The sequence below is a fragment of the Brachionichthys hirsutus genome, chromosome 5, assembly GCF_040956055.1.
Source record: "Brachionichthys hirsutus isolate HB-005 chromosome 5, CSIRO-AGI_Bhir_v1, whole genome shotgun sequence".
Lineage (NCBI taxonomy): Eukaryota > Metazoa > Chordata > Actinopteri > Lophiiformes > Brachionichthyidae > Brachionichthys > Brachionichthys hirsutus.
In genome coordinates, this window is record NC_090901.1 from 12165210 (window position 1) to 12191097 (window position 25888).

Here is a 25888-nt window from a genome sequence, read left to right on the forward strand (position 1 = left end):
TTCACAAAAGAAGAAAGAAAGCAGGTACAAGCACGAATTGCAAGCGCTGCATGTAATGCACGACTGGCTGGAGTCCTGGATCTGTTCCACAGCCCTGACGGTTCGAGCTAATGGCAAAGGAAATTAGACAGTGCTTAAGTACTGTATGGCCACTTGAGCTTCTAGTATTTAAAATGTCAACACAAGCCCATGTCCTGTTTTTCTATCGACTGATTTGTACGGTTGATTAAACTACATTATGTCAATTTCGGTTATTTGAGGCCCCAATATAGAGCCTTTTGTTTTCCTTTGATGCAGCTTTGTCACTCCTGTACGTTGGATTGTCCCGTTTAGGTGAATAGAGACTAAGAAGGGCACTCCTTACAGTCCGTACTTCCACCGAGGCAACAAAATGGAGTGATGCAAATATAATGCTTAAAACCCCCCGTCTTGAGATGTTAAGGCAAGCTTCATGGATTTGCCACTTTCCGTTAAAGGAATGCGTGAAAACAAAGCTTATTGACTCTCCCGCTGATAGCGAATATGCTCGCTCATGTTTGTGCTCCACTTGTAGAGCATGGAGCCAGAATGTGATCAGCTTAACTTAGCTTAAAGTCTGAGAGCAGGGGGGGGGAGGGGGGGGGACAGCTCGCCTTGGCTGTGTTCAAAGTTCAGAAATCGGCCTACCGACACCTGTAAAGCTTATTTTTAACACGCTTTGTCTAATCCTTCCACATCAGAAATGGAAATGGTCGTATTTTTTTTACAGGGCAGTAGAGGTTCCGTCTCCTGGAGAAAAGGCGGGGCTAGCTCCATCAGGCGCCATCTCCATAATCCAACACAGTTATTGAGGCTTAAAAAGCTGACCCCCCCGCCCAATGGATGAGAGGTGAAATATCTTATGTCTTCAACCAAACAAGTCCAGTTGATGCTTCGTTTATTTGCTCTTTGTGATTTACCTCCACCTGGAGGAATGGGAACATACACAGACATGCTCCCCCCCCCCCAAATAAAACACATTTTTTAAATGTCAAAAGACATCACAAACAATCAACAGAGGAGTTAGGCATTTGTTGAATTCTGAAATATGACTTGTGCGACTTCGAGGCCACTCTGCAGTTCTTCCTGCTACTTCACTTTAGCTGAGCGAACTGCACTCTGGAGGTTTAAGTGCTCAGTGTGCGTTTGACTGTTTCCCTCATTCGACCCGTTCGCCATGGCGACCGCTGAAAGCACCTGAAGTGGCATGTTTCTCGTCTGGTCTGTGTGATACAGATTTTCTGCTGGCCGCTGCCTCCGTTAGCGTTAGCGGTCGTGCCTAGCGTGTTAATGGCGTCATTTGGCGGCGCTCACTTGGCCTCATGACTCCTGTTATGATCACAAGTGCAAGCATCCGTGACCTCACCGCTAATTATCGACATGACATTGGCTTTTCAGCTGGCCGGAAAACACTTTGCTGAGCAGCAGCTCGCTGCCATAAATCTTCCCACCATAAATGTCGGCAAAGGGGAGGGAGATTCAGGAGCTGGACCTCAGTCAGCTGGGGGCCGGTGCTCGGGAACACTCAATCCAGAAGGGATTAACAAGAAATGCAATCAGGCAAGAAGAAAGTGGAGCAGGTTGTGCATTGATTATAAGATGAAGCGATAAAAGACATACGGTGCCTCTGAAACGTATGTGTCGCTGCCGTTGGGGCGTTAATTGATGATATATGTAGCTGCTGCTGCTGCCATGGTAACAAAGCACCTGAGCATTTATTTTTAAAAGCATGTAAAATGTGTTCAATGGAATGAAACCAGAATCTGAAGTTTTTGGTCCTCAGCTCTCGTGTCTCGACCAGAGACCCTGTCAGTTTGATAGCTTTGCCATTTTCCATGGCCGATTTTACAGTGAGACACATCTAGAAATGGATCCCCCCCCCCCCCCCAGGCTCTCTGTGTTCCAAGAAGCCAAGCTGCAACACAGAAGCTGCAGCGAAGGGGCCTCAGAAAACCCATATCCGGTTTTAACCCGGGTCTGCAAAGTCAATGTGCGTGAGATCAGTGTCGCATTGGCCCCGTAATGAGAACCAGCTGAAGGTACACACCACCGGAATGACCCAGACTGACACCCCCCCCTCTTCACCGCCTCACCATCTCACCTCCGCCCCCAGACCCTGGGGACACCTCTGCTGAATTTCGGCCGATGCAGATAAATGTCTTATCCAGATGCTCGCTCTAAAAGCCTTCCATCAACAGGCGCTACTCTAAACCGTCCCGGGGCACACGCCCAGGCAGAAGTACACGGTGCAGACATAAACACCCACGCTCACCCAGGCGCGTATAGTAATGGCCATGAACACACACACACATGCACACACACACTCCAGCTCACTCTCCCCATCAGGAGTTCGACGTCTCACAACCTAACCGTCACTCCCCAACGGCGTCCGGCTGAGTCAGCCCGACGTTCACCGGGCTACCGTTCATGGGGCGCGCCCTGCTCCACCCAGACCCTCCAGCCAATTTTCTTCCTTTGTCCATCCCAGTTCTCATTCAGGAGAACTTAGGACTTTCTTCCCCCTCCCTGCCACATCTCCTTTTCCTGCCAGTCTATCCTCGTCTCGCTTGTCTTTTCAACCCCAAAATTAACAGTCCACATTTATAACGGAAAGCCCGGGAACGCTGCTCCGGCTCTAACTTGTACAGCCATTTCATTTTTCCACAATTAGCTCTGTCAAAGATGGATGGCAATGGTTGCAGTGGAAAATGGTGGTGGTTGGTAAATGGGGAGGCGGGGGGGTGCTTCAGGGATTTGACATTGAAACAGACTAATGAATGTACATCGAGCCCGGGCTCAATTCCCAGCGCATCAGATACCACAGTTTTTGGCACATCCATCCTCATCCAATCCAGATACGGAATGATGAGGATGAGAGAAATGAGGGTTAAATGCACATCCATGTTAATATGAGGTGTTAAAACCACGCAACAAAATTTGTGTTAAGTTCCAAGAGGGGTTGGTGGCTGTAGATGAGTGGTGATTTTCACCCAGTAGATATTTTGTCTTGCCTTAACTATAGTTCTGTTTCACATTCAGCAGAGGCTCAATGGGATCCGAGGCAGGGAGGCTACATGTGTTGGCCAGAGACGCCGATAGGGAAGAGCGTCTGGACGAGAAGCTCAATCATATGAAACAATGGGATGTGTTGGCGTATCTGAGCCAATTCCAATCCAGATTTAAATCGATCATCAGCATTAAAAGGAAAGGAGACGAGAGATTTAGCAGCAGAAGAAGAAGAAAAAGATGATGAGCCCAACAGGAAACACATGAAATTTTCTTAAACATTGAAGAAAAGGAACGACGCAGCCACTCTTTGTATCTACCTGCGTTTGTATAATATATTTTTTCCCTGGCAGGAATAGAATTCAAATGAATACGCTGCCAGTCTTTTTCTTCTCACTTTTGTGACCTCACTCTCTTGCTTGACTTGCTTGGCAGCAGTCAAGAAACGGAACAAGCTCTGCTCTCTTACATTTACAGATCCCCCCCATCTGAATTACATCCTTCTTGCCTATGCATGGCACATAAGCCTGAATATAGAATCGGAATCTGATGCAAACACTGCTTGTGTTTGGGCTAAACACTCAGGCTACATCTGTGGTAAGGGTTTGGAACATGTGGTGACAGAAATGTCTTCGGGCGAACCGAACTGCTTCCCTGCCAAAGCGTTCGGTGACAGTGACTGCCCAGCGCACCGCCGTCGGCCTGGAGGGACGTCGTGGCAACGCGCATCCTCGAAACAAGGCGCTGTTTACTGAACTTAACTTAGATGTGGGACGTCCAATCCATGACTGCTGCTTCAAATGTCTTTCTTTACAACCATCTGTTAAAGTTTACAAAATGAGGGCTCTGGATATTTGTTCCCCTTCAAAGTAAAGATTAAAGGCCTCAATCACTTTTACTTAACTCTTTCAGTGCCAAACATCAAGAGACGTTTTTTAAAACCCAAACATTCACTGCCAACCCTGACATTGAAATCTTCCTCTTTTCAATGGCCAATAACTCCAGAACGGAAAATGGTGGGAACACACTTTTTTTCCTGATGAAAGACGAAACTTTGTTCTTTTGTTTGATATGATTCGGTGTTTGCTTCATCAGAGTATAAAGAATATTCTGTGGGGATTGGAAATTCGGGCAAAATGGGCGAAAACTGGGGCACTGGGGAAAACTCAGCATATAGCTGAGCTGAAAATGGCTGGCACTGAAAGAGTTAAGGTCAAAATACCTTTAGTCTGGATGGCAAGCCCTGATTCACCTGGAAGCACTTAATTCACTTACTGTGCAGCACTTGAGACAGAAAGTATTCGTCCCAGCCGGATAAAATCGGACTGGGAAAGATCCAGTTTGTCTGCATCCTCCTTAAAATCCAACAGACCAGACATGAGGGAGTAGCAAGGATCTTATCAATGACATGGGCTCACAGACGATACACTGGTGTGTTGTCAGATGAAAGGAGATGCAGATGTAGGTGAGTTGAGCTTAAGTTCATTCTAAAGCTCCTTTTGAATGATGAATTTCCCACCTAAGTTTTTTTTTTTTTTCTCAACTCATAAAGGAACTTTCCACCTCCACCTTTCTCGGGGGGGGGGGGAAGAATGTAATTGAAATCAAATTCAAAACTGTCCAATCTCTGCTGGTGAAGGCCACCTCCTGAAGACACAGTGTCGCAAAAAGACGTAAAAATAAACCGCAATATGATGAAAATCTGCTGAAAAAGAAGCAGGAATAGATCAACGCTTTCTTCTGAGTCAATAAATAAATGGTGGCGCCTGTGCCGATTGGTCCTACATCCTCCTTAGTCGCTGCTGTTCATGTGAGCTGCTGCACAACTTCAGCAGATACTCAGACAAGGCCCTTATTACATCCAATTTGCATTTAGATGATAACAAGAGTGGGGGAGCCCGGATGGGCTGTTGTTCCAACCGCTTCTAACAGATGTAATTGCGTGTAATGCACCTCATTGCCTCTGACTGATTGCACTGTTATTTCTTCATTTCATTGGAAAAGTTGTTCATAATCTTCCTTTGTGCAATTTTCAAATGGGCACTGCTGATTTGACTAAATTCTCAGCGCCGTGTCTCAAAAGACCATAAGCGTGGCAGATTGCGGTGGAGGAGTAAAACGCACCCTCCCGTGTGGTCCCTCCCACCTTGAGGATGACAGCGACTTGGAAAGAGCTGCTGTTGGACACGAAGTAAACATCCGACCAGTAATAAGATGTACAAACCAGTTAACGCCACGGGTTTCGATGCCTGGTGCCACGTCACCGGAATCTGGATTCTGAAGATAATTATCAAATTTGTTTTGTCCAATCTACATTTGTGTTTTATTTGTGCTCAGTTTAGCTGTGCTTCTTTAGCCTGGCTAGTCTCTGATTACCGGTTCATCTCAGTACCTGCTGTTGCGCTCATCGAGCGCTCTGATTCGCTGAACTCCTGCTTCCTGCTTTGCTGCCCTTTTGTGAATTGTTTGCCTGGTCCAAACTGCCCCTCTGTTCTCCGAGTGGAAAACCTGGCAAGTAAAGACTGTGCTCTATCCAGACCGATCCTGTTCTCAGACTCGAGCTAATCTCTGTTGTCACCCAGTCATAACACTTTGTATTGACATTAGACTCTTATTGTGAAGGACACACACAAAACCAACATGAACAGCAAGGTCTCAAAAAGAACACCATGATTCATCCCTTTAGTGACTTCATGCTGATGACATTTTCATTATTTACCGGCTGCTTTAGTGACCATTATTGGTAACTCATCCGATGGGTCCTTGGTGCGTTTGTTTTTAACGAGGTAACCCCTGGCAACCAGCCTGGTGTGACTAATTAGGCGTTAATACGACTTTCCTCCAAAAATGGTCAACTTTTGTTGCGGTTCGGTCTTTTGTTTAGACAACAACATTTCGGATCTCTGAAAATGCAAACATTTTAAAAGTGAATAAACTTTTGAAAACATGCAAACATTTTAAAAGTGAATAAACTTTTGAAAACATGCAAACATTTTAAAAGTAAATAAACTTTTGAAAACGCCACCGCCACGGAAAAAATGCAACTTGTCCGGAAGTGATCTTGAGAAGTTACATCGCCACCTACAGCTCTGGCATGGATTGATAATGCTGTCAGCTGTTTTGGGTCTATCTATGTGGACAAAGTTCACTGTTGTTGTTGTTGTAGAATGAAGGCAGAAGTTTTCTAAAATGCAAAGGAAAAAACTTTTCCCTAAACCCATAGCAGCGTAGAAAGAGCCTGAATTGGCCACCTTAAAGGTTGAAATGCAGACAGTAGATCACTTTCGAGAACAAAACAGATGCATGATTTTTCAAAGGCAGCGGATTTAAAGCCTCCATAAGCCTGAGTTACAGCAGCAATTGTAGCAGAAGATGACGAGGAGTTTCGGCTCTCAACATCTGCTTTTATCGTTGTGGTTGGATTTTTGTGTGTGTTTCACTTCATCTCTTTGTGTTTCAGAGCTGATGCTCCTCAGCCTTCGGTGCATTGTCTTCATAGCCGCTAATTCAAAACAGGTTGACAAGTGTTTGATCTCGCCACGGCACAATTATGTGCACTGATGGACGTTCCACACCGGGTGAATAATTTCATTGCACTAAACATGCCACTGGCACAGATGGCTCACGCAGATTTCTGCAGACATCGGAAGTTTCACACCCAGGGCTGACAGCTCCGCCTCTATATTTAGCTTTATGAACACATTTCTTCATCTCCTTGTGGCGCTTGATGGCGTTCTACTCATTTTGCTCGGCGGATTAGCGACTACACCGTTAGACCGCGTTGAAGTCGGGACTGAAGCGAAATGTCGACGGAAGATCATCGACACGGAGTAACGGGAGCGCTGGCAAGCAAGAATTAAACATTCGGATTTCAACGCTTGAGACAGAAGCTCAGGATGGCGTCTTTAAACATTGTCGGCCTTACGCTCATGGCCTACATCTGGTAGCATAAACGTAATGATGTGTTCTGTTTCTCTGCAAACCAGGACAGACAATAAGCTGCGTCTGCATCCAGTAAACTAAGAACAAAGTGTGTTTGAAACATGTAAATGGTTCATTAAAAGGTCTTCGCCCCAGACTTTGTGATGACTTTATATAATTCATATTGTTTATTTTTCTTTGCTCTGAAGCTTCGATGAAGTGACAGCCGGGACTGAAACTGTCTACTGAGCATAAATCAAGCCAGTGAAGTTTCTCCGGAAGACGTGACGCCTCATTCGTGGCTTATTTAATGCCACGTAGCGTGTGTCAAAGTGCCAATTTCTTCGAGTGCCACTTCATTCAGATGACATCGGGATGTTCGGAGGGCGAGTTCGTCGGTCGTGGTGACAGTTAAACCGAACTCAAGCGCCACCATAATTTCATTGTGTCCAAACTCAAAGGGGAATGACTTGAGAAACACACAATTTCAGTGAGAAGTAGAAAAGCTGCAAACTTTAAAACGTCCCTCGAGAAAATTATGGGTGGCATCGTAAACAAGTCGGTCTGTGGGCGTGTTGCTGCTTGAAGCAAAAGGAATTGAAGACCTCTTGTTCTTATTTCTGAGGGTTGGGAATATGCAATGCTGTTTGCTTCTGCAACAGCAGCGCTGCAGGCGCTAGTCCTGGAATGCTTCATTTACCAGTCGAACTCCGTTCCTTAGAGCGAAAGAGCGAGATCTCCTGTACGAACAGCCGAATTGAGTTTCCTCCGTCGGATGAAAAGGCCCGGGCTCGGAGACGGAGAGAATCGATCGTATATCTGGAGGGAACTCGGAGTGGAGTTGCTGCTCCTTCACATCCTTATTAGGATGCAGCCGAGGCGCCTCCCTTTGGATGCGATCCAAGCACTCCCGAATGGAAGTGGATGCAGAGGTTGCTGGAGAGATTCCATTTCTATAACGGCCCGGGATGCTGACAGCTCGGGATGATCCAGCAGGAGCTGGATTGTGTCGCCAAAAAAAGAGGGCTGACTGGAACACCTTTAATCAACGCGTCCTCATGCGAGACCTTTTAACTCCCTCAACTCATCCAAAATCACACCGTTGCGCATGAAAGGCCTCCGCCAAAATAAAAGCGCCTTCAAATAAAGTCATTCTCTCGGCAGAAACCGAGTCCCTCTCCGAACTGTGGCAGCAGCCATGATCTCAATCAAGGAGCCAAACTTCCAAGAGTCGGAAAAATGGTAATAATCCCTTTTTAAGGTTAGATTTTGAGGGGATTACAAGGCTTCAGGCAGGCTTTCTCTCTGATACTCGCGCTTCTTGTGACCTCCTGCAGAAATCCCCCCCCCCCAGCACACCTGTGTTTGGGACACTCATTGTGATTCATTAGTTGTTACTTGGCGGCACGGAACCATTTGAACTCTTTCCAGAGAGGGAATTATCATGCATCTGCCTTGTTTGGGGGGGGGGGGAATTTCTGCAGGAGGTCACAAGAATTTCCATCCTCTTTAGCTGTTATACTTTCACCTGTAAACATGGTGGGGAATGAGACGGGGGGGCCTCCTACAGTAATAACTCATACCCACAGCAGATGTGTTCGCTGGTGCTTCCCAGCTAAGTAAACAGACGCCGCAGATCGTCGGTACGTGTGAGAAGTGATGCGCCGCGCCATTTTAACATGCATATATTATACCTCGTACCTCACAGGATGATCAAACTGCATGCCAGATAATCATAAATCTGAGGATGGGCTTCTTGTGTATTTGACAGAGCTGGATGATCTCTCAAGCTGGCAGCACGTTTCCTTTCAGCGAGTCACAAACGTCCAAACAGAGATGATAAAAATCCAGTTGCTTCACCGTATAAAATACATCTGCGGCAATATTTCCATCCTTGGATGAACAGTGGAATTAGATGTTCTCCTATTAGATTGCTATTTTTTTTATTCAAATGGTAAAAAATAAATAGCATGTCTCTGAAAGCATGTTGAACACGAATTGTTGGGCTTGCACTCAAAGGTGAAACACGCCCTCTACCTGTGTGAATTGATCCACACAAATATGAATGACGATCAGCAGCAGGATCACATCGTCCTGTGGCTTTGTTTACTCCCTGCCGGAGCCGGCGGATGAAATGAAAAACGGCTTATGGAACCATTAATTCACTCCCCAAACAACACGAGCCAACCCGATCCAAAGCTATCAGACTGTAATTAAAATTCCTCCGGATTTAAATACGATCTCCGATGCTTTTTTTGCTAACAACACTCCTGGGAGCTTCTTTGACTAATCAGAGAGACTGAGAAGAGTCTTCTTTCGACTAATGGATGAACACATGATTTCATAGCTCCCAACTCGATTATACCCTTATTAGGGTCAGACATTCATAAAGACTCATTAGAATGTTTCCCATCGTGCGTTTGGATATCTTTTTTTTTTTTTTATCTCCTTTGGGTGCTGTCTCCTTTTGCAACAACACGAGTTCTTTGCACCCAATCTTAACCCAGACCAAAAGAGGAAAACGGCAACAACAAAAAAAGCCTCAATTTGGTCGGTTTGATTCCACAAATGTTCAGATGGTTTGGATTTTAACAGTCTTTGAAGGATCCTGGAACAAATCTGAGAAGTTATAAACCGCTACTTTTGAACTTTCATCGCACGTCTGTTTTAGACAAAGACCCCAAGCAACATGTGTTGATGATGCTGAGGGAGGGTGGAAAAGGCGGAAAATCCTCGTCACTGGCCTCGGGCTGGGGGAAGCAGGCATCACATCAAAAAAAATAAAAACATAAAAAATTACTGAGCAACATTTCCTCATTTCAGAGAGGTTACTACAGGTACGATTCATCACAGCTTTGTGCATGCGTTCATTTTCTGCTAAAAATAAGGAGTCTCACTTCTCTGAATATTGGCAGCCCACCTGCAGAGACAGTTTGTATTCCAGTTAATTGAATAATGTGCATGTACTCAGTGATGACGGCGTAATTAACGGTTAACAAGCCATCGTGGCTGCGAATGCGGCTGTCTTTTCCAGCCTTCTATTTAAGGCCTGTTTGTAAAAGCTGCATTACATTTTCTTTCCTCTGTCTTTGAGTCACATGAAAGAGGGTGTGCGTCGGATCCGGCGCTGATGACTCAGCACGTTCTGTAAGGGGCAATATATATATATATATATATAAATAATGTCATTATTGTACTGCATTTATACATTTTACTTCGGCATTTGATTACGATTCACTTTTAATTGTGAAATAACTACACCTAAAGTTTGAATGACGCAACAGCTGGCAGCACGAAACCCTTCAAAATAAAAGAGAAGCAATGTCGCTGCACCAAATGCCGGCCTGATTATTGGGTTTGAATGTGCACTTCAGAAGGCCACACATAAACACTCGCATTCAAACACACACTCACACACACACGGATAAACACACTCCCAGAATTCTCCCGATGAACCACAGACACGCTCCAGTCAATCCACTCAGGCGAAATAAGGCGCAGACACACAGCCTTTGATGCCGATAAAGAACCTCCTGATTAAGTACTGAGCATATGCACAGGTTTATGGCTGCAGGGATGTCGGTTTGAATCCTCCGCCAAGCTCGGGGTTGAGAGACGCGGTTTCCTCCCACTCCAAATGAGGTGCCTTTGAGCAAGACACATACGCTGCAGTTGGTGTTGGTTGTGTGACGGAGGCGAATGGCATTAATGCGAGGCAGGGTATTGCTAACCGTTGAAAACGTTATCGGCGTGGTTCTCGTCACCATCCGGGTGGAGAATATCCAATGTTCATGCTTCTGCGGCATGAAAAACAGACAGAAAACTTTGGGAAATTTGCACCCGTGAATTTTGTGGCAAACACACATCGCCAGAGGCACCGCTCGCCGTTTTCTGCAGCCGATGACATGGAATGCAGACTCCATTTTACCACGCTCACACGCCAACCCTGCCAAGCTCTGAGGTGGTTTCAGCAGTTTATAAAGGCTCTTTTTCAAGCATTTATAAACTGCAGGGTGACTCCTTCGCTAAAAGGGAGGGACCATCCAATCCAGGATTTTGAGGAAAACCGCCTCCCTGAAAATAAAAAAAAAGCCAAAACCAAACAAATGGCACAAAAAAGTTCGTTTTCTTATGGCTACTGTAACAGGGAGTCTTTGTGTCCTCAATCAGTGTTGACTAAGTGCAGTGAAGGAAAGGACGAATGGAAAGAAAGACGGAAACTGAAAGAACGGCGTGCGCCCGCCAGGAAGGGGGGGGGGGGGGGGGGGGGCGGAGGTTCTGGGGAAAATCAGAAGATGTGTTTTTGGGGGAAAAGAGTTCCTTCTGGAGGTTTTCCTGATCCCATGTTTCACCAGAAGGCGCTGGCGTAGCGTCAGGGCGTTGGTCTTGGTCCAATGGCGTTGCTTTCTATGCCCCAGCCGAACCATGAGACCTTAATAATGCGCTTCAGTTGGGTTGATGTGGCGGCGCTAACCCCGATACTCGCGATCAATGACAGGCTGCAGTAAAATGAAGGAGCTCAAAGTAGGGATCGGTTGGTCCGTGTTCATGCACAATGAACACTGCCGTTGCTTTAGCTGCAGCTAATGTGTGCAACATACATGTGTGTGCTCAGGAACATGCAGTGAAGCAGCATCTTTGTCACGTTGCAAAGTACGTTGCCGTCTGTACATGCGTGGCAATTTAAAGTTTACCCGACTAAAGCCTTCTTTTCAACATGTCTGTGTTTGAAACATGCGCGTAACATGGCAAATGTAATACAGGACTCACAACAGTTGTTGTTTATTAGAATTTCAATGAGCAATGAGTTGAGTTCCAGGGGCCAAATGAAGCCCGTATATTTCTGACTGCTAATGAACGCTGCTCCAAAACGCACAGATTCTCAATAATCCTGCCAAAGGGATCTAATCCCATCCAGATGGCATTCACGTGTTCAACTCCATTTACCAGGAATTGATGGATCCGAAATGAAAAGTATGGAATGCGTGAATGATGCGTTTTCATAAACACGCTTAACGGCGCCACTTTCCAGCCAGCCTTTTGAATACTGGGGAACACAGCCGTCTCTTTGTTGAGCGTTTTGGTTTCCGCGGGACGCCGTGGTGCAATAATCTCTGTGGTTGGCCCATGTTTGGGAAAACAAAGGCAAAAAATTAAAATCCTCTTGGATGCATCTGTAGTTGATAAAATATGGTATAAAATCCTGTAAAAAAAAAACCTGCATGCGATGTGGATGCCCTGCAAGTGGACCGGCCCCGATAAGGTGTCCTCTAGGGAGCCGATCCATGCCGATTCACAGCTATATTCTCTCTTCATAATTAGAAAGTCTCCATGTGTCTCTAAATGTTTAAAAATGGAATAGTACCTTTTATTAAAGGGGTGTAGTAGTTGAAAGTTATTTAAATGAAAGCCCCGCCCTCCCCACGTCAGGAGGGCGGGGCCAGGCTGGACCAGTTGGAATTATCCAGCCCATGTGCATCACAAAAATCCTTCCGTGTCCCTTCGGAGGCCTTTCCTAAGGGAGAGTCCGTGCTCTGTTTCCCTGACTGATGTCATTTTGCAGCGTTTGGTCTTCCTGTTCTTCCTCTCTGGTTTTCCCTGTGCCTGTCTGCTTTACTCTCTCTTCAGTTTGTCTTGTCCTCCTCCCTGGGTTTGTTCCAGACGTCCGGTTTTCAGCTTTATATCTTTTCAGCTTGCATGCCTGGCATCCTGCATTTGGATCCCATTTCAGCTGCTGAACCCTGGCACATGAATTCCCAAGGAATCTTTTTGAGCATCGATTCCATAAGGCTGGCGGGCTGTGATCCGATTTTGTTGATGCATTCATACTTTGGTACGAAACAACAGACCTAAGTGTATACGATTGGTGAGACCTCGGTTTGTGGCCGGATCTGCAGTAAGTTGAAGCTAATTGAACCAGACTGAAGAAGATGATTATTGGTCCAGACATAGAGCGAGTGCTAGGTGACTGGTAGAACACAACCAATCCGGATTGGCGTTTTGAAAAGCCTTTCTTGCGTAAACAGCACAAGTGCAGAAGCGACATTGCCAAACCGACCAACGTCTGCTCACTGCTTATATTTGCTGAGATGTAAACAGGAAACGTCCCCTAGATTGCATTTGGTTCTTCAGGGAGCCTCCCAGTAAACAGCTCCTCGCATGGACTCCCGACTGAGTATGAAAAAGCCTCAGAACGCACCTCAGCATCTCCTAACCTGCATCCGTGAGGAACGCTGGCCTGCATGCACACAGGTGTCAGGTCATGGCTGAGCATTTCTGGGCAGCTATGCACTATTTGAAATATCCAGAGATCCCAGAATCCTGTTTATATTAGCATGCAGCTTCTTGTGTGGCGCTATCTGGAGGTGAGCGCTCCCCACAAGAACATTGTGCATACATTCTTGGCAAGCGGAGTGTGTTTCAAAAGAAATTCAGCTGCGAGACACGCTGAAGGTTTCTCGCTACGACAATGCCAGCATGCGTTTGACAAGCACATGAGGCAATTCATGTTTGGCAGAAAGCAGAAGTGGTAGCCTGAAGTGGGCCTGATTGTGTTTGGATTGTCAAGCCTCGACTGAAGACGTTCATGATTACATCTAATCAATGATCTATTGTTCAGGCGCATTCTCGATTGGGTGCAATTTCAAGTGTTGTCATTAAACGGATTAATTCTGCTGCATAAGACGTTTGCTTTGTTTCCGATTATTATCTTAATTCCTTAATATTTGCCCGTCGTACGAAGGTTTACGGTAGCGCCGCGTTGATCGCGACGTTCAACAGCCACGTTGAATTATGTCTGGGAAGAAATCCACTATTTTGCACGGCAGTGAATGCAGTTATTTCCGCTCTCGGCTGCCAGATAAATTGTTCTCACAAGTAGCTGCGTATTGAATGGCACAATGATTTCTCTGCAACAACAGCTGCTGGGCGATTTAGAGTTGAGACTTCCACCAAAACAGTCCGAATGACCAATGAATCGAGTTGTGCAGAAATCATTCGCTTCACAATTCTTATTTTTCTTAACAGTCTTTAATGATGTCTCATAACTACGACCTGAATAAAGACTCTCCTCCCATTTTAACTCACCTTGACGAAAGACTGTGTCGTCCGAAGTGGGACTGATGGGTGCGAAAGAAAGTCCATGTTGTGACGCCGAGTTAAAGGATCCACACCATAATGGTCGTAACCCCTCGTGCAACAAATTGTTGCTTTAGCATTGCTTATGCATTCTAATGCTAGGAAAACAAATAAACACCAGGAGCCTGCTAATTGTTCTAATAAATTAAAGCACATTGGAGAACCAGTCAGCCAGAAAGAGCCGGGCCAGTTTCAGGCTGGCCTTAAACTAATTGCCATCCAATGGTTATTGGTGCAGTTCTGCTCCCTCTCACTGCAAATGAGCTCTACAGCCTCTAGAGGTTATTATACAAGGAGAGAACTGCATTCCTGTTCAATCAGAACACCTGAGCTGCTTGTGAGTATCATTAGGGCGCGATGAAGGGTGGAGATATCTAGAGTCATTTATAAAGAAATAAAAAGACCGTAGAAAAAGAACGAACTTGAGACCAATGCAGGCACGTTCAAATCAACTCAATGGTTTTGAAGTGAAGTAAAGGAAGGCGTTTAAGCTGTAAAGTGACAGGATGCTGATCTCTGGGGGGGGGGGTCTGTTCCCAGGACCCTTGATGGGACAAGCGTGCCTCACCAGATTCCATAGCTAACTATTAAACTGCTATTCGTCCTCGGACCTCACTCATCTCTCCGGCTGTCTTCATTTCACAAGATTGTCCGTCTTTATTTCACAAGGTCGTCTAGATGTTTTCCTTTCTGCTTGTTGAAGCCAGAATTCAGTTAAAGAATCTAATTTTTGTGGATCTTTTTCAGGACATCTTGTCTCCAGAATAAATACCAGTAATTATCTGATTGACACATGCTAAGCTTGAGTCAAGGAGCTGCTAGACTTAGCGGTGGAGTCCTCTAAGGATTGTCTAACGCTGAAGGACCAAAGTAAAAGTCCTTAAAAGCTGTAGGTGACAAATTGGTGCCCGTTTGTCCGTACAGTTAATATCAAGCCTTTAATTCCTGAGTGATCAGATGGTTTTGCCAATTGAAGTTTCTCACGGCTGACTGAGCGCCTCTCCGACCTCCCATCCCTCCGTCTTTGCTTTGGGGACCGCCAACGCCGGAGCCCTTTCAACCTCTCCACCCCTGCAGGCCTCTTCCTTCAGCCGATCGCCAGGCGACCGCCACCTCAGGCAGCACCGTTTTTTTAGCCTTGAGAGGTGCTGGTAAGCAAATATTTTCAGCTTTAGCTGAACATTGAATATCCAGACATGAGACTCTGCAAATGTAGCGAATCTAAAGTCGATTCCACGCTGGATTGTTCCACCTCTTGACCACACATGATTCGTGGTCGCCTAACAGCCTGCTGACGTGTGATTCAGCTTCATGCAAACGCAAGAGGTCATACAGTCAGTCAAAGCGAACTTCATGATAACACATCATTTCCTCTGGTTATTTTAAGGCTTCATGTAATGGCATGACGACATTGGCTGGGGTGTGTGCGTGAACCACAGCACATACACACAGACACACAACTCCCCCCACCCCGGATTCCCTTTCCTCGCCCTCCGAGGTCTCGTTAGCCTCATGTGAAGCAACATGTTTTGCTTGTCCACCCGTCTAGCTATATTTATCTGGCGCAACCTATTCCAGTCTGTCATCTGCCTGCCCCCAGGCATGGCCCGACCCCCGACCCCCGAGCCCCCTTCGATTCTGTCAGAATCTGGACTGTAAATGAGGCTGTCTGGCATAGACCCAGAACCACACCGTCAGCGGCACTGATGAAGATTTAGAGAATGCTAGTCAATCTAGTCGTTGATGATTTGAGAGTCCATTTTTGGGGCATTCAAGGACTCCTAACAAGGACTCCTTTTTATTTTTAGATAATGTATTCAAATTCAAGATGAGCCAGTGAAAGTAGAAGAATAACAAGGTTTGGTGATTTCATGAAAGGTTAAAAACACAACCGAAACAAAGTTCAGACAATTTAGTAAAAGAGGTCGCTACCTCGGCGAAGGAGGTTATGGTATTTGATGGTGTTTGTCTGTCTGTCTGTTAGCAAGATTACCGAAAAACTGCTTGATGAAAAAAATATATATCTGAAAATGGGTCTTGGTCTAAATTAGATCCCATAAAAGAGCGATCCGGATAAAAAAAAAATCAGGACTTTCCCATTTACTTATAATGGAGGCTTAAAAAAAAGAAAAAAATCCAATATGCACTACCATGCCCAATGTCTTCTGGATCTGATCCAGAATGAGGTCAGGAAAAAATATTACATTTTAACATTAAAACTCCATTTATGGATTCAAAAATCAACTCCGATTCACTTTTACTTTTCATGGTTAGCGTATAAAGATACCAAGAACAATTTAGAACCTTTTGATGATGATCCAGATCACCACGTGGACGGTGTAAATTAAATTTGAAGGGGAATGAGCTGCTTGGTGGAGGTCTGCTCTCCCCGAAGGCTTTTCTAGTGCTTTGCCAAAGTGAAAGTGAAGGAGTACGTCTGCAAACACATTTCGCTCTTAATTTCTTTAAAAAATGATCATGTGTTCAAAAGTATGAACTTAAAATGCATCCATTTAACTGGTGCAATAAAAAAAATAGACAGTGGGAGCTGTTTTAAAAGAATAATTAAAAACAGTATGGTCTATTCTACAGGAGCTTGCTCGAATCTGTGAGACGACTGGGTCACAACGTTTCTATTTCATAAAGTATTACAGCAGCTTGAGGCTGAAACGAAATCTTGTCGTCGAGTCGAACGATATATCAGAGTCAAAGCCTAATTAGAAGCACAATACAACTACTAGTTAGCCTGATGTCTCATGATGAACCTCTTCAGCCCTGTGCTTATGAGTCATGCACCCTTTTGGCTGGAGGGAGTCCCCACACTCACTGCTTCCCTCTGTATTTCAAACAGTGAGTCATATTCATGTGAGAGCCGCCGCTGTCCCTGACGGACTCAGAGCGGCAGACCGGCGTCCACGAGGGATGCTGGTATGTCGAACGAAACTAAATACGTGTGAAATACGACATGCATCGCATGAACGTGGAAGATGCTTTAGAAATCCAGCTTCCTCCGGAGCCCGGGAGAGCAATCATAAAACACATCTGGCCTCTTGGTCGCTGCAGAAGAGCATTCTTTAAGTCTTGGCTATAGTTTCGATGCGCTCATTCTCCGCAACTTTATTGACTATATTAGGAAAGAGAAGCAGGGTGGGGGGGGGGATTTCGATGAAATCCTCCAGCTTGGGCTCGTTGCTAGCCGACCGGGCCGTCTCAAGATGTTGGAGTGGAGACCACAGTCTTTTGCTGACATAACCCACTGGAATCATTTCCCATGATTCCCTCTGCTTTTCCCAGTGCCATCCCAGTGGCTGCATCAGTCTGAGCTCCATTGACTGGGACATGTGAGTTACATGTGATGCGGCGTGAAACAAGGCACCCATTATTCCTGCATCGGAATTTACGTCACATGGATTTTAATAAGATAATACTGATGATTTTAGCAATAGATCATTTTTATGATGAAGAGGGAAATCATTTGAGAGCTGTTGTTGGGATGAAAAGTAATTTCACATAAGCCCTCGGGGGGTGCGGGGGGAGATATTCTGCTATTCACTTTTCACTGGATAAAAGCTGATTTCCTCTTCATTTGGTCACAAACGATAACAGAGCCCATTCTCTGGAAAGATGAAAAAAGGAAAATGGAGCCGTGGACGCCGTGGAGGAGACATCTGCTCATGCATAATTCCTGCTTATTGAAAGCTGGGCTGTTCTGTGATGATGAGAATTTTCTCTGGAGTTTTAATTTTTTGGGCACTAAACTCCCCAACAGTTCTTATCAAAAATAAACATTCAGTGTTCAGCTGCTGCGGTGTTTGTGTGTGTGTTTGGGGGGGGGGGGGGTTAAGCCTGTGTGTCTCAGGGTCATGGCGCACGCTTTGATTTTTAATATCCCACTGCAGGCCTCACAGGTATATTGGGTATGATATTATCAGGTTTTATTTTTTTTGGCATTCCTCCTCTGTTGGATTGTTTTTATTATTATTTATAATTCATAGTAATCGTAATAGATAATAACTGAATTCAACTCATGATTCTCTATATTCTGTAATCATCTGGAATGTCGAGGATCGCCACCACTCCCGGCTTAAAGATCTTAACAACAATCAGATGGATTCCCGTTCAACTTTCTGCAGGCAGTCATGGTCTCCAGATGATTAATCACGACCGACTCGAGGTTATTTATCCTTTTGTCTCGGCTGCAATTATTTTTAAATGCCTGTAAAACCAGCGTCGTTCCCACCAGCCTGGCCTTTACTTTGTGTTTATTATGTTTTTATCTCGGTTTGTTGATTTGCTTGGATTTGGATTTGGGGGGTCTACTGGGCCGATTGTAATGAAACGTGAAGAAACTGCAATGCATGTGCCAAGAAATAACTTGTAAAAATTTGAATTGGACCGGAATCGCATCCTCAATGATCTGGGTTTAATTGCGGGTTGGACTGTGCTGCCCGGCAGCGGTGGGCGAGTGAGCTGCACGGAGAATGAAGAGAGGGAGCAGCAGAAGCTGAAACAAAGAAGTGAAACGAGGAAATAAGTCTCCTGACTCCTGTTTCACTATGGATATGCTCTCACACCTCCTCAGTAACCGACAGGAAGGTGCAATATGGTTGGATTTGTGTGTTTTCACCGCATGTCATACAAACACACACACACACACACTGGGCAGAGGAGGGACATGGAGCTCGAGAAGCTCTGGAAGCATGATGAAGTTAGCCTTTAGCGGTCGTCACGCATCCTCTAATGGATGAAGACTGAATATTTCTGTACTTTGTGACTTAAACAGTTCTCTTCTGAGGTACTTCTGTACCATGAACGGATAAAATGTGACAACCTCATCAGGATCGCTGCAACCTGTAGCTGCAACACAAACAAACTACAAGGAATGCTAAAAGCTAAATTGACCCTCACCCTCCTGCTTTTCTAAAACCGCCCGGCGACAACGTTATCGCACTTCAACAACAACTTCAAATCCCAAATTGCTGCATGCAGACCTGAAATCTGGGTGGAGGCCATCCGTCACAAATGTGTTGCAACAACCCCTCCCACCTCCATCAATTTTATCAGTGGGGGGGGGGGGGTTGAAACCACACTGGAGCGCCTTTGACCTCCCACCTAGGGACAGAATCTGGGTCTGTATTTACGTACGGAAAGACTTTTTGTGTAAACACCCAAGCTAAATGTGACGTGGGAACGACAATGCGAAACTGAGCTGAGGTGTTTGTGTGCATCTGGTCCGTCACAAACAGTCTCACATGCTGGTCTGGCTTTAAATAATGACCCTTATTTATTACATTATTACACCGGCCACGTTTTAATGAACAGAAAATGCAATGAAATGTTCTCGAGGCTAAATTCCAGTCGATAAAATGCTATATAAGCTTTAATTACAGATGTGCAGCAGTTGAAAGATCTGAGTCACATATAAAACTATTTCAATCTGTGGCAGGCTTTCATCCTGAATGCATTCAGACTCTGCACCACCGCATGCAGCTGGTGCCCTTCAGCACTTTTACTGCCCCTGTCCCTCACATAGCCCGGGTTCGCCACTGGCTGCAGCCTTATTTTGGAAATTTTGGCCCGTCTTTCCTGCCTCTAACTACAAAAGCAATCACTACTTGTTTATTCGCTGTATGGTTCCTGGACCGGCGGCTTCTCCTGCCCCATTGCGCTCTTTTGAAGGGTACGTGATGCGTTTAAGGGCGGCAGTTAAATAACTGCAAAAAATCAACAACTAGAAAATAAGACCCGCGTTGTGCCCAAGGTGAAAGAAGGATGAGATGATCACCTCTAAGAGGCGCCCACTCCCACATGGCCTCAGTAGCTCAAGGGCACGTTGACATTATGGGGCCGACACTGTCATCACTGGGCAGACGGGGCTGCCCGCCTTGCTGCTGCAGGTCGGATGTGAACTCCGACATGGACATCGGGAGGAAGGAAGAACTCTCCTTTGCCTTTTGTGCACTTAGAATCTGCATGCTGAATGAAAAATATGAACGGCATGTCACTCTCGCTCATGGACGCTTCATTCTCACATGGATGGATTTCCGTGGGCAGAGAGCAGGGATGCAGGCCGTGCATTCGGTGCCGCATTTATAAACGCTCTGATTTTCTTGCTTGGATTTCCTCCAAATGCCCCCATTTATATCTTTCTGTCCTGACACTGCCTTGTGTTTAAACTACGAGGTGAGAGGAGGGTCACAAAGTGTCCGTGGGACCGATGCAACCAGCAGAAGCACTAATCTCATCCATTTCCCCATGCAAATATTGGACGTATTAATCTTCAGCGCAGACACTTGTAGTCGCACCGTTCTCTGAGCCAAGTCTCGGGGAACACAAGGAGGCCTTGTCTCTAGACACTTCACGAAACACAGGCAAATTTCATATTTATATTCCTTTGTTGCCATGGACACATTAAACTCCCGGGGAGATTGGATGCTCATACGAAGTCTTGGGATGCAAATCCTTCCGGGAAGCGTCGCAATTGAAAATGCAAACACATTCAGGGGCGAGATGTTGCAAAAAAACACTCAAACATTAGCGAGGAGGTTTGCAAGTGTGCCATTATTATAGGAGCAGCTCAAGTCAGTGACGTTGGTGCAAATCGGTTCATGCACAGCTATCAGAAACATGACTTACATGTGTCTGGCCGCAATAATAAACCGACTGTTCTCGTGGCGAATCGAGCACATTTTGAGCCGAGCTTCTAGAGAAATATGCGAACAGATGTAGAGCAGATAAATGCTGACGGCATGAAGGCTGGTTTCCCAGCTGCCGTTCCCTAACAGAGTGTTAGAATCCTGCCCATGTTTCTCAGACGTCTCCTGCTGCTGTGGCTCCGCGCCGACAGGATGCCGTCACGGCGACATTCATGTGGCATGCGAAAACATGTGCGTCTCAGCCGTTGCTGTTAACCCGTAGCCACTTTCTCCTGCATATTGGCAGCATCTGACTTTATTACCGCCACACGTTTTCATCTGCCAGGTGGAATATGGAGTTTGTAAAATGTACCATTATTTTAAGGGCCCCCCCCAAAAAACCCGGTAACCTTTCACGCTCTCTGACTGACAGATGGGAGCGCTGGTGGTCTGGAGCGTAACTCCCCGACAGACAACATCATCAAACTTTGTGTTCCTATCAGCAAAGCAACCAACAACCCGATTGCCAGGCCAACCAAACAACATGTAAGCATGGGAGGGCGATTTATGGTTTGGAAATAACTACGCGGGCCAATTTTTTCCAAACATTGGTTAAAGCAGTCGTTAAGGAGCAGCTGTCCCGGCCGCCGAAGATATACAGAGCTGCGGGTGGTTTATAGACGCCGCACAGGAAGTTGTCACGTCCAAAAATTCAATAGAGCTGTGATGGATTAGTCGCCCTTTGATTTGTGAAGAAGCGCCGTCATGCGGCTGCTCAGAGACTTTTAAATTCCCCGGCAAAGCCTTGAGCCCGATATGTAGGCCGAAGGAGTCATCATCATCCACGGCCGCGGCGCGGGCATGCTATTGGCTTGGGAATGCAAAGATGTATCGACCCCGAAACCCTCAGTATTCTGACGTCCCCGATCCGCATCAAGAGAAGGTTGGAGCATCGATTCAGTGAGACTCGGCTCACGCTGCATGGTAATCGTTGATGAGGCTGCGATGTGGGCAGAAGAAGCATCACGTTGTAAACGGGCTGGTTGCTCCGCTGCAGGGAAACTCATGGAAAATGAGAGTGGATGGGAAACCTCACCGTTCTGCAGAGCTGGGACTGAGTTACTGTCTCACAGGGCGGACGTACGTCTTTAGCTCCAGTCTGAAACCGAAACGCTGAACTTTGGCTCAACCGTTCTCTGTGCAGCTTCAAATGTCGAATGAATTTATTGCACATCTGTAAAGTTCAGCAACTATTTTTATTCAACACTTTTTTAAAAAAAAATGACATACAGATTTACCCACCGGACAAAAAAATCTTTGTGGATTCAGAAATGATTGGAAATAATGTAAAATTTCACGGCATGATTTATTTTCTTTCTTTCTTTCTTTCTTTCTTTGAGCCTTGTGAAACGTATCATGCGTTTTTGATTTTAAAAGACTCAAGTGAAATCACAAGTCTTCTGAAGTCATCAGATCTGCGACTCGGGTCTGAATCACTTGACTCAAATCCACGCCTTTACTTCCATAATTCTGAAAAGCTATCAACTCCCAGACGTCTGGACGTCATGCAGCGCCGTCTGTGACATTTCAAGTTGTAAACACGGGGAAGAAATTAAACCTCCAGTCAGGCTTTCAAGAGTCGCCCCCCGGCAGCTTGAGGAAGGCATTTTGTGGCGGGAAGGGGGTCCGGGATCTGATCAGCCTCTCTGTACAGCTGGTCAGCATTAGCATGCAGCTCTCCGGGGTCAGTGGGCGAGGTGCTGCTTGCACCGGCGCAGCAGAGCTGAGGACAAACGGACCATTCAATCATTCATTCAACCAATCATTCTGCCATCGTTTCAATTAGAGGATAAAGACATTTAACTCCACTGTATAAGCAGACCCTCACGCTGTTAGCAAACGCGACGCCTCGGCGTGCATCTCTTTAGCAGAGGTTTCTCCATCACGGTGGTCACTGGGGTTCATCTATCGACGAGCCCACAGAAGGGCAGATGACTCTGTTCACGCTCGTGGAGAACAGATCAGAGAACTGACTTTCAGCGCTCCAGCTGAGCTTTGATTCCACGCCACAGAAACAAAGCTCTCCTCCGCCGTTCAGATCAGGTGCCAGCTTTTTTTTTCTCCACCCTTGCTTGCAACTGGGACGCTCATGCAGGGGGTTTGCTGGTATAGTTCGGACAGCCGGCCGAAGACAACGGGCCCAGCTGCTGCTCGGAGTCTGAAGCGGATCCCGCCGAGTCGCCACATGAACAGTGTTTGCGAAGAGTTGAGTCGGTGAAGCTATTTTCACGTCCACACACCAGATCCAACATCACCACTGTACTCACACACATAGCTGCATCTATTGGCGACTTTACCGGGGCTCTATGGAGCCATTGTACACACCTTGGCCTCCCAGCATCCCCTCCTGCCCTGTGCACACACACACACACACACACTGCTTCTCTCACTCCCTCACTTCTCCCTCTCTCACGTTCATCGCTCCTCTCCGGGTGGATAAGGAGCAACCCTTCCTGCCACCGTGCACTTCCCTCTGAAAGAACCATTCATCGTTGCCTGCAGTCAGCTCACCTACCGACCACGGAGGGCTTCCAATTCGCTGCCTGCGGCTTTAAGTCAATCGGTTTCAGTGCAAACATTTTGATGGAAAATGCTCTCAGCAAAGCAGAAACCGTAAGGAAAAAAAAAACCCTGCACTGGATAAGAAATCAGCAGATGTCGTTTTAGACCTTGGCCTAGGCTGAGATCTTTCCCCTCATGTAAAGAGTTTCATCCAAGAAAATGAAGCTTCCACTGATCAACAATGGTCTGAACACCGTGAGGCCTGACAACAAGACAAGAAAGTCAAAAAAAGAAAGAAACACTGATCTGGCGTTCATTCATTTTGCTCAGTGCAAAGCTGAAAAGTAAAGGTTTTCATCACGTGGGTATTTGAGAATCCCCAGATGGGCCCTGATCTGAGCCCCCCCCCCCCCCCCCCCCCTGCATGGGCATCTCTGACCGAGGGAGGCAGAAGGTGGTGGCAGAAAGGGCTGATTTATAGCGGCACCTACCTCCGTGACCAGGGCTGGGGAGGCCGAGCAGCAGGGTCAAGAAGACGCCGACCAGGACCGAACGCAGGGCTCTCATGGTTTCTTGCTGAAAGTTAAGTCCTCCTCTCTGACTTTAAAGACACTCCATTCAGAAGAGACTGAATGAGTTTCCAGTTTTTGGGACCAGCTACAGGACACTCTTCTCTGTGAAGGGGCAGTACTGGGGAGGGATCATGGGAGGGGAACGCCCTCCTTCCACCCCCACTCTCCTCCGGCAGACGTTGACGGGAAAACCATATCCCGCCTCCTGCCTCTCCCTGCAGCTCCTGCACTTACTCATTCACAACTTGATGCACACGTGGAAACCCCTCAAGCAGTTCTTTTCCTTCCAATTCAGCCTTGGATGAGCTGCTGACGTCCATCTTTGTTTACTTCTGTATAGGTATTCGTCTCAATCATCATCATGGGGTCATCTTTTGCCATGCTCACATGCTTATTGTCTATAATAATGCAGTAGTATCAGGATACATTCATGCAAACACACAGATTTAAGCTGTTATGTAGTGAAAGTTTGTAAAAGCACATTTAAACAAGAACAAAATATCCATTCATCCATCCATTTATTTTTTGCCGCTGCTTATTCTGTGCGTGGTTGCCAGGGAGCTGGAGCCGATCACCAGAGGCGGGTTACAACCTGGACCAGTCGGCAAAATGGAAACCAATCACACTCACAATCACACCTCGGGGTACCTTAAAGCAGGGGTCTCAAACTCAAATTATCTGGGGGCCCGCAGGAGGCCAAGCCTGGGTGAGGTCAGGTATTCCACAAAAAAAGAAAGATGAATGCGGCTTAACCTCTCGCCCAAAACAAGCACACCTTACTTTTATGAAAAAAGGGGCTTCAAGAACATTTTTAAACATTATCTTCTTTTCAGCATTTTTAACAATCGAAAACTCAAAAGACATTCTTGAGATATCAATTTATTGAATAAGAAAATAAAAAAAATCATATGAAACTCGCATATTTAACCTTAAACTTTTCATATTGTTCTGCAGGCCACAAATCACCATCCTGCGGGCCGCGAGTTTGAGACCCCTGCCTTAAAGTCACCCGGTCGCCTGTACTGTTTCTGGTATCGGGAGGAAGCTGGAGAACCCGGAAGGGAACCCACAAAGGTGAAGCGAGAACATGAAAACTCCACACAGACCGAGGTGGATTTGAACCCAGGACCTTGTTGCTGGGTGGAAACAGGGAAACAGTGCGACTCATTATGCCCTAGAAAGCGTCATAGTTTCCTGATGTTCAGAAGTGACATTTATTTAGCCGTGTGTAATAAACTGTATCTATTCTCCTCGCTGGGGAGGACGGGAACACGTGGGGGGCCGGACTGCAGCACTTCTGGATTTGTAGACGTCCTGTCTTTTGTCTCACTCTGTAATTGGAGAGGCCTTTGGAGACCAGAGGCTGCCTTGTGCCTTCCACAAGAATCAACCTTCTCCTTTTGTCCTCTTTAGTCGTTCCCTTGATCATTGACTCGATCTTTATGTTTGTGTTCAACAAACCTGCTCGGATCATTAAGCTCACACCTCAACTTGGTGCCGAAGCGACTCGTATTTGATTTGTGTCAATGCAGGGACAACGGGAACGTTTTGTGTCTCAGGCTGTCAAAGACACTCGGAGGAGATTTTAAATCGTGATGAGTCGTGTCCCTGATTGTCCTCCATTCGGCTCTTACCTTCCTTTTTTCTAATGAACATGATCCTCGCATGTCTCTCAAGAATGAATGTTTTCTGATTGGAGGCTGAGTGAATTCAAAGTTCGTTCGGAAGGCCTGGATCTTTGATTCCACCTGGCTCGCAATCAGTGTGGAATAAATCCACGACGGTCCGTCCACTAGAAACAGCATTTCTGTTCAAATGAACAATTCCTCACAAACTCTAAATAGAAAAAACAATCCTAAATGGATACACATGCGCTGCCTGCTGGTGGAAAGAGAACTCCATTCTTTACAGACCTCTCTTTGCACAGAAGAATCATCTCACTGTTGTATAACTTCAAATTCAATCATCTGCTCTGTGAAGAAAAGAGCAAATCCTTCTCCAAAGAAACCATTCATTAGTTTATTCTCTGAATTACCC

At 46.0% G+C, this 25888-nt stretch overlaps 1 protein-coding gene across 1 annotated transcript in view; it reads right to left on the reverse strand.

The window, feature by feature from the left end:
- The window catches only part of cspg4 (chondroitin sulfate proteoglycan 4), a 49760-nt gene extending 25914 nt beyond the window's left edge, over positions 1 to 23846 (reverse strand). The window contains exon 1 of the mRNA XM_068739788.1: positions 23771 to 23846. Coding sequence (XP_068595889.1) covers positions 23771 to 23846 — 76 coding nt within the window. The remainder of the gene's footprint in view (positions 1 to 23770) is intronic.
- Positions 23847 to 25888: the final 2042 nt, after the last annotated feature.